Below are 9,986 nucleotides of genomic sequence, written 5' to 3'. Positions count from 1 at the left end.
TGTGAGCTTTTTCCAGTAGCCCATATCATTGTCGCTAATTCATATTTCCCCTTTATTCTGAGCTTTAAAAAATAACAAAATTATCGAATTAATACTTTGGCATAGGCCTGTCCGACTAACAGAAACCCAACACTGTCATGTAGCCTAATGCAACAAACAAAAAACATATAGCCTAACTATAACTTTTGCTTGTTAGGATACATATTGCGTCTTTATAGGCCTATGAGGTGGACAAAATAGGAAAAACACCTTCAGTCAGATACAGGACCAGCACAAAGCACAGTCTCAAAATAATGAGAAGTGAAGAAAAGTGTCTCAAGATTCTCAGTCCCGACAAAAGTAAACATTTAGAGTAAGTAACATAATTATTATTGGTGGGTTGATTTTAAATTAGTTTAGGATTATTTTGTGGCATTATATTTTACTTGATTGACAACAACCGCACTGAGCCAACTAGCCTATAGATCCATGATTTGACACCAAACTTTCTAGCCACCTTTTCCAAATTCAGTGAGGACTGAAAGCTCTTCATATGTAGTCTTACATGTAGCCTAGGCTATATACACACACAGCGCAACATGACTTTTTTCGGCCATGTTTTCTGCTGAATTTATGCTTCATCTCAGCTCTCACATGTAGCCCTAATTATAAAACCAAGACCGAACCTTCTGGCCTTATCCAACAATAGGCTGCAGTAGCCTAATGAGGCACTTGTGAGTTTTGCATTTGCAGATCTTTACGTATAATTGATAAGACCAAACAAGACACATCACTGAGATTCCTCTATTCCTAATTGTGCCACCTGTCCGTAATATTCCTCTGCAAACTGTTTAACGCATGCTATCACACATGACCCCTAATTTGTTTCCACCCCATGGCCTCACATATGACACAAGTGTGTGCACCTCAAGGAATTTATTGTGGTTTTCAGACTGAGCACCAGTCAGCCGAGAACAGTCTGAAGGGGGACGTGCGCCACAGCAGGATACGACGCCAGGGCGGCCGTAAAGCCAGTCTAGCTCTGTGCCACTAAGAGAAGTGGGTGTATTTTCACCCTCAAATGTCTAATAATCAATATTGTCACCTCCCAAAAAAGGAGGTGTTTCTTTGAAAGTCCAGCTATGGACCCTCTCTCTTGTAGGCCCTGAGTGTCGTGAGCCACAGCAGTCCCTAATCAATCACTGAAGCAAAGGTTCCGCTCCTGAGATCTGAAATCAGACAAAAGCTCGTTTTATTTCACTGTCCATCATCCGAAGAAAGGCACCTCCGTCCTCGCTATTTTAGCATCAAAGTTGATCCTTTGCACCGACGCACGAGAAGATGAAACGTTTGAAAAGACTTGGACTAATTCAAATTTGACTCATTTAATTTAATTCTTGTTTTCGGACACATGGCAAAACAGCAGCATGGGTCATGTAGCCTATCTATAGGCAATGAAGCTACAATATCCAAGACAATAAAGCAAAATTGATAAACATGATCAAATATGAGACCTAGGCCTACAATAGACACGGCTTTTCCAAAGCGTGTATATGTGACGCATGAGATGCGATCGGGTTGGCGTGGAAGAATATTCCGTGGATGAGAGTGCAGGAAATAGACTATGTTTTCTGCCTCTGGTCAACGCTGGGAAAGCTCTGAAACCTTCGTGTGACTCATGCAAAACTAAAGCCGAAAAGCGCCCCCAGCACCTGATCAGCCCTTTCATGTCTCAACCCACTCACCTATGAGCTACGGAGCAATAACTGAGGCCCGACGGGGGGGTGCCCACCGGAGTCCCTGTCATTCACCTTAATTTACGCAGGGAAGAGATATCCCACTGGCTAAGTAGGTTTCAATTAACATTAACACTTTTGATGACTTTGGAAAAAGCGCCCTTCAAGTGTTGACTTTGCTTTCAAAAACGCGAGTGGACAATGGGTGGATGCTGGGTTTAAAATAAGCAGGGCTAACGGGGGTCTTTCACCTGCTAAGGAGGATGTCATTATCTTCAGGCAGAAGATTATTATCATGCCCAAATGAATGAATCCTGTTAGTTGACATAACATCGCTATAAAGAGAGGGGAAATGTGAGTTTGTTTTTGACTGATTTTACATTTGTAATAAACCAGACACACATTATTATGGGCTTTTGCATGCAGGCTTTAGGCACATATAAATGAATAGGCCACTGTTAACACGTGGGCCTCATAAATGTTTTCAAAACAGAATACATTTAAGGATGAACTATTACTGTATAAGCAGTTAGTTACAGTTAAAATTTGTTTGTGTTTCTCGTATCTGTACTGACTTATTCCTGAAGGAAGAAGCCATCAGTCTTTACGCTGATGAACGTGACGATTTGGGAGTGTCAGTGATCTTTTTGAAATTGGATATTTCAGCCAAGAAGGGGAAAAAACAGAGGGGGCAAATGGAAAACAGGGAAAGCCATGATGCATACCTTCTTAAAAAGCGACATTGAATCTCCGTGTCCAATCCATTACCGGGGGATGAAATTCAAAGTCAGAAATCTCCTTGATGAGAAATAAATCAGTTGCATCACATGCTCTGCGTGGACACAATGTGTTTGTCAAGTCGTCAATTAGTTTATATTTCACCAGATCACGGATACAACAATTCATACAACGATAGAGAGGCTAATAAAATTTTACTATGTTAATAAGGAATAATTAAGTGTATAATAATTTATATTATGACTTACAGTGAATCTACTGCGTTGGCTGCGTTATTGTAGCACATCCTTTAATTAACTTTAATATTATCTAATATTATAAAATGTTATTGTCCTTGATATTTTTATCTGCAATGGTAAAATCTATCTACATTCTCCTAAGATAATATAGTTTATATTCAGGTATGGCAGAACAGTGAGATAAAAGTAGAAATCACATCACAATTCTGCAAATTAACATTTTACTTATAGGCTAAAAGTAGGCTGTTGTAGTCTACACTGGAAATAGGAGTGAATTATAATCTACTTTAAGTAGGATATCAAAACTGATACAAGTCATTTAAAATGACCCCATTCAAAGAGTTAGCTTTATATTATTGGAATATTATTAGGCTACAGATTCAAACTTAGGTAAAGCTTATTGTAACAACTTTATAGGCTACACTGCTGGACGTTTTAATCTGATATTTCATCATTTCTGATCATATGTTTTATGTAAAATCTTGATCAGAAAAGTAGCAGCCTATAGCTGGGAAATAAACAGTGTAAAAAAGAGAGTAAAAAGTAGCCTATTAATGTAGTTGAGTGAAAGTATAAAGTTGCATATAACAGCATTAGTCTATAGTAAAGTAGTAAAGGCCTACCTCAAAATTATAGGCTACTTAAGAAACTTATAGTCTGGTTTATTAGGCTACTTCCATATTTTAAAGGTTAATTTTGTTTTAATTTTTAAAACACTCAACTTTGCTTTACTGTCTCTTGGCAAACTTTGAATGTTTGAAAGTTTTGTTGAGTGTTTCATACCAGGCCTTTCTGTACTAGTTTGAGTGATTTACTCAAAACGGAATAAGCATGTATATGTATTAATGTAGAGATAATGTTTTATTTAGCATCAGCCTACATGTGGGAGACATAAGCAGGAAAAAACATAAATTATTAACATTATTAATTATTAACTAGCCTAAAAGTGGTAAGATATGTTTATTTTTCTGTTGTTGACTGACAAAGTCACTTGAGAACAACAAGAGTGCAAGAAAGTTAAAAGGTTATACAAAGAGCAGAATGTCTGTTGAGAGGCATTAAAATTCATTAGCCCAGCATCCTTACAAAAACATGCTGTCTGATTTTATTTGTTGTCATGGCTAATTTGTAAACACAAATTTACCTCCAACTCTTTTCCGGCAGGGCCTAATCACAGTAGCTGATTGAAAAATACAGCTAGGCTCAGATCCAAAAAGCTGTAGTGTTGTGCTGCTGCACTCATCTGACCAATCAGTCAACAGAGACTTGTTTACAAGGTGCTGAGAATGTAAAAGAAATGTGGGAGGTATATTATTTAAGGCTACATACTGTGTGACAGCCTGAATTTATGGGGCGTGAAAGTTCTGCTTAATGTAAAGTCTGTACGTCCTAAATGGTAACCTGTAATTGGATGGTGACTGGTCAACATTGGTTTATATCTATTCTGTTTATGAGGGGAAAATCTTGTTGCTGAATGGCTTAATTTATATCAACTAAAAGGGAGCCTTGTATGAACAAGTAAACACGTGATATTAACGACATCCAGCCCATATTGAAAAATGTATTTACTTTTAATCAAGTTTTAGCCACCAGAAGTTTACACAACTAGACCTGCATGAGAAATGAAAGTTGACACAGAGGGTTTCTCTTTTTATAACATGTAGCAACATTTGTCTTCCAGTAGGGGGCATATTTGATGCACAGCAGCAAGGGCCATATCTTCAGTCAAGCATTGTGGGTACCATCATAAAATACTGATTGGTAACAGGCTATTCTGTCAGCTGTCACTGTATTAAGACAAATAATTAGTGCCATGGTTAGTCATGTTTCCTTTATTATGACTGAAATGTGTTTATGTATGTAAAACAGCACATAAAGAACATCTCTCTGTGCAAATACATTTGGTACTTTAACAACAACCACAGATTCTCATAAAAACCAACAACATTTTCAAGGTCCTTTGAAATAAATACAATATGCTTACATTTGTCAAAGGTAGACCCTGATACTTGTGTCAAATAAGAGGGTGAAAGTGCATCATCAGTAAGTTGGGAAAAAAGTTGAGCAGGATGATTGAAGCAAGCATGGGAATCAGATAGAGGAGGGTGGGGTTCAAGAATCATGTTGGATTATTTTTTGCTTTTGTGAGGTAGGGGTACCATGAGTGCGCAAGGGTAATAAGTGCTTACATTAAATCACTTTGGTATCCGAATCATCTCCGAATTCTATACTAAATGCTGACAGGAAAGTCAGGGAGCCTGAACATAACACAGGAGTGCAATACACATGCTTCATGGAGCATCACACGTTTGTCCAAATTAGGGTCTTACACTGCACCACAGATAACTTTTTGCTATATTCAAGAATAATAAATAAATAATTGTATAGTTTGTAGCAACAGTTACATACACAGAATTTACCAACGGTTCACAGTAATATTCATAAGAAGAAGTTCGCTTTTTTGATTACACTGTGTGGTCTGAAGCTGATTTCACTGAAGTTCATTCAGTGTTTCTGTTTTGAAACAGATGTTTCTGAGAGGGGGAAACCCATATCAACCGAATTATATTAAGTTTTAGTTTAGCAAAGTTAAAGATTTGCATTGTGTAAGTGCAGGCACTGAAATAACACACGCTTTCTCGGCCCATACTGTAGCATTTTGTTTCTTTCTGATCTCAGCCACACAGCTCATGGGGCTCTTTAAGTTTTCAGAGGTAATGATGACTCCTAACAATCTCAGAGGAACCAGAGTGACACCACATAGTCTTTTTATAAGATGTGCACCATGTCTAGCCTGGCCAAGAAACAGAGATTCTCACATGTGGCTTTGAAGGAAGAAGACGAGTGAACTTGAACATGGAAGCAGCGGCAGGCAAACTTCAGCCTGGATTGTACCTGTTTAATTCATACTCATAGTATCTATTCTGACCTTTATTCAAAGCCAGATGCAAAGACCCACATTTTTCACAATTATAAAAAGTTGCTGATTTGGGAGGCAGCTCCGTGTTGTAAACCCTGTTTTCAACTTTCGATGTGTGAATAATGTGACAGAAAGAGGAAATCCCTGCCGACACCCCAGCTGGACGCTGTCTGTGGCAGGAGGCCCATGCATGATTTAATCATGATTACGGTGACGTTTTGCTTCATTCAGCAACAAGGTGAGGCACACGAGTCAGGAAAGACAATGTCCCTTCTGTTTAAAAAAACAGTAAAAACAGAAAGTCTTGCCCTTTCAAGAGCTTAACATGCACAAAAGTAGCCAAACACAGAGTCAAAATCACAAACTATAGCTTTGAACCCCTTTGAAAAACCTGTAGGAGGTGCACTTTTCATTGTGAGAAAGAAAGCGGCGCCATCCTGTAGGATAAATTAGAACACAAGGATGAGGAAGGTCTTCAAGAAAGGCTGATCACACCTATCCTATACCACTCACCACTTCTCTGTGGACTATTTACAGTTTGGATTGTAAATACGACTTCTTTGTAACGGAATGACATTTTAGAGGCTTCTCGCACAAACGTCCAGGCCTCCATAAAAAACAAAATCCACCGGCTGAATACTCAAAAGTGAACATTGCCAAATATCTGTACAATACAATAGTGCTTTGTTGAGATATAAGAGTGAATCATCTGTGGACTGTTATCATACAGTGAGTGGCATAGTGGGTTATGCATATTATCAACCAGGATAGAGAGGGGAGGGGATCAAACCCTGGAAATAAGCACTTCACATTCAGTCATCAAACCAACCACAGCTCAGACCATCACCAGGGGTCTAAAAGTCTTGGACAAGTTCACTCATCACGATGCCTAGTCAACTGGGCCTACTGTAAGTTCAAGTGCATAACTTGAGGAAAAGATTATCAAGGATCATGTCGCCTATTGCTCCAAACAATATGAAGGCCTTTGGGTGCTTGCTGTACTGATAAAAGGCCATTTTGGATGAGAATGATTTCTAGAAAAAGTAAAGGGACCCGGAGTATCAGTTGTCAGTATTATGTACATAACCACACACCCACAGTACAACATCTTCATCACTAGTCAGAGCCAGCAGCCTATCAGGCGTTTCTCCTGGAGTTACTGGTGGCGGATGCGCGGCCGGTCTCGTGGTCCGGTCTGTATTTGAGCCAGCAGATGAGCCATGTGACGACCACCGAGAACATGGCCAGGATGCTGGCTACCGACAAGCAAATGGGTCCCGCCGGCGAGGGAGGAATGCTGTGACTGTGCACAAAGATCAGGCCCATGAACAGCAACACCAGCATGGACAGAAAGGAGAAGATCACGCAGACGCAGCCGGTGGTCAGCGCCACTCGCTTGCAGCTCTGACAGCTATCGTAGCGCACCGAGTCCTGGGAGAGGGTGGTGGCTGTGGACACGGTAGTGGACGGGGTCGCCTGGCTGACGCTGGTCGTCCCCGACGCCTCCTCCCGGCGGAGGGCGACAAGAGCTGGGTGCAGCGGGGGAGGGTACGGCGGCAAAGCGTCCTGAGGCAGGGGGTCCGAGTCGATGTAGAGTGGAAAATCCTCCGTCACCTTGGTGTTGTTGGGCAGGTTTTGTATCCGATAATCCGGCACCGGAGTCCGGTGGCGACATACGGGGCAGCTGATGCGCCATGGCCTCTCCTCCCGGAGGTGAAGCGTGTTCAGACACTCCTCGCAAAACGTGTGCAAGCACTCAAGGATCTTAGGAGCCCGGCGGTCAAGGTCGAAATAATTGTAGCAGATTTTGCATTCGAACTCCTCATAGGGAAACGCCGAGGGGGCCTCGCCGGGGGGTTCTGCTCCGTTTGGTGCCAAATCTACCTCTGCCATGTCATCTTTCGCCATTCACATTCTCCGGTGAACACAAAGGGAGCTGGCGGACAGATGCTGATGACGGTGCACGTCTCTCCTCCTCTCCCCCTCCTATCCTCCCCGTTCATTGAAACGCCATCATCCCCACAGGCATTGTTGATAGGTTTTCATAATCCCCACCGCGTCCTTTATGAAGAGCGGTGCTTCTGCTGCTCAGTCTCAAATGATCGGGATCCCGGTTAAATATTAAAAAGCCCTCATTCCGTGTTCGGCTGTGTGGGAAGAGATGATGTAATGGTGGTGACTCCGATGCTAGAGCTCATCCATCCAGAGAGTCCGAGCATCCCACAAAACAGAGAGAGAGAGGGGGCGGGGGGGGGGGGGGGGTTGTCGCCTTAAAATCTCGTTAAAGAGAGAGTGTTGTTGTTTTCAGTGCTCTGTGTGCGTAGGGAGCAGCTATGACAGCCATGCTCGGTCGCAACTCCTACGTAGGCTCGGCCATGCCAGACCATAGGATGCGCTAATTTGGTCAACTGGGGGCGTCAATTTACTGTTTCCTGTAACAGAAAGAATCTAAAGTCACACAATGTGCCAGCAAAACTTAGAATCAAACATGGGTCTGCATTGTCTTACATTACAAGATACTAAACGGAACAATGGCAGATGACTTATTCAGTCCATAGGGCCCATAAAAAGATAAGAGGTCAATTTGATTTTTAAAGAGAAGTGGCTCTAACGTTTCTGGAGATTAAATCATGTCAGATTCATTTGGAGTGTGGAGACTCCAGGCATCTCAGAATGGTGCTGTAGAAAACCACAAATATTCCATTATGTAGGTTTTTTGTAGAACCTGTTTTGTGTGTATTATGTTTAAATACTACTAGTTGTATCGCTGCTTTTAGGTTGTCCAAAAAGCATTTTCTAATCTTGTAGACCTCACCAACCAGCACATTTACTCCAAAGTGGGCATACAAACTTTCAAAAGTAGCATTAATGTTAATCACTGTTAATAAATAAACAACAAAAACATTGCAACCTTGTTTTGAGAGAGTAGAAATGGGCCATCGAAAGGGGTGAAATCATCTCAAAGATTGGGGTTTATTTATTTATATTTTTATTTAACCGGGACAATTCGCATTATATGTACTGTACCAGATATCGCTAAAGCTAATTTCCATCTGCAGTCCCTGGGCAGGTGCTAATAGTATGCAAAATATTTAAAAAATCTTTTTAAACAAATCCCAAATCCAAACCTTACATTTCATAAATATATACTGTAGATAAAGCTTCAAATAAGCTAAATATAACAAACTTAATGTATTCATGTGGTTAACTATTCCTCCAACTGATACTCACAAGATGTGGTTCTGAAGCCGATAGCTACAAATTCTTAGTGAGATTTCTCTTTATTCTATTTGATCATCATTCCATTCCAGTTGATCAGGCTACACTTAATCCATCCATCCAAATCACTCAGACCCATCTATTAAGTATAAACACATTAGTCCTGATTTGACTTTTTAATGAGGTTACAAGGCACATGATTGTTGTTACATGCTATATTGTCAGATAAATGGCATGTGGTAATTTCCCTGCTCACCTGCTTGATAAATCCATATTTGCTGACATGACAAGTGAAACGTAGATTCAGTGTTCTTTTCAGCACCTAGACAGAGAACAGCATGCGAAAGTGGGCAAATGAACAGTTTCATAACAGGAGGGAAATTAAGTTCTGAACTAAGGGGTTACACACATTGTCATAGTCGCCTTTGATACATGTTAAGCCTCACAGACCAAAAACCCACGGAACTTGACCTTAAGATAACTCGTAGATAATAGTGGTAAGAGTGCACCACTTCTCTGACTGATGACCAGGGAGCTCCAAGTAGGCCTACATAAAGTCAAGTTTATAATTTCAATGCTTCATTTTAAGATTTAACCACATTTTCTGGAAAAAATAAATTGGGGGAAAAAATTAAAGATGTTCAATAAAATGCTAAATTCTCTCTCAGCCACACACACACACACACACAGGCCTGCATGTAAATCCACAGTGTGTCCCGTTATGCAGAATATAAGATTAGTGTTTTGTGCCCAAAATTATGATCATTTACTGCAGAAAACCTCACAGAATGACCTGTGCGAATGAAAGTTGCACCCTTATTTGGCTGTGTACTGTACTGTTATCAATGTTGTTTCTCAAACAATATATACAGACTTGGACAAAAGTGTTAAAGAAAGAAAATTGAAAATTAACTGATGAAAATCAGACATTGCTTTGGAATTGTGGTTCAACAGAATTATTTTAAAAAACAATCTGGCCTAGACAAAAATTATGGTACCCCTAGAAAAGATTGGAAATAATTTGACCATAGGGACACATTAAACTAAGGTGTGTCCTGCAATTAGCATCACAGGTGTCTTTAAACTTGTAATCAGTCAGTCTGCCAATTTAAAGGGTGAAAAGTAGTCAGTGTGCTGTTTGGTGTGTACCACACT

At 40.5% G+C, this 9,986-nt stretch overlaps 1 protein-coding gene across 1 annotated transcript; it reads right to left on the bottom strand.

Moving 5' to 3' along the window:
• Window positions 1-4,283: 4,283 nt before the first annotated feature.
• On the bottom strand, window positions 4,284-7,839 carry LOC119882266 (E3 ubiquitin-protein ligase rnf152-B). The gene has a single exon (XM_038692260.1). The coding sequence runs from the start codon at window positions 7,518-7,520 to the stop codon at window positions 6,750-6,752; it is 771 nt and encodes a 256-aa protein (XP_038548188.1). The 5' UTR covers window positions 7,521-7,839; the 3' UTR covers window positions 4,284-6,749.
• Between the last annotated feature and the right edge of the window lie 2,147 nt (window positions 7,840-9,986).

The sequence above is a fragment of the Micropterus salmoides genome, unplaced genomic scaffold (assembly GCF_014851395.1).
Source record: "Micropterus salmoides isolate LMB-PRFRI ecotype aquatic unplaced genomic scaffold, ASM1485139v1 Ms_hic_scaffold_3, whole genome shotgun sequence".
Taxonomy (NCBI): Eukaryota; Metazoa; Chordata; class Actinopteri; order Centrarchiformes; family Centrarchidae; genus Micropterus; species Micropterus salmoides.
Note: the sequence above shows the minus strand (reverse complement) of the source record. Positions and strands in the feature narration are given on the sequence as shown.

Coding starts and splice junctions, on each gene's coding strand:
- LOC119882266 (XM_038692260.1), bottom strand. CDS start 7,520: ATGGCGAAAGATGACATGGCAGAGGTAGATTTGGCACCAAACGGAGCA.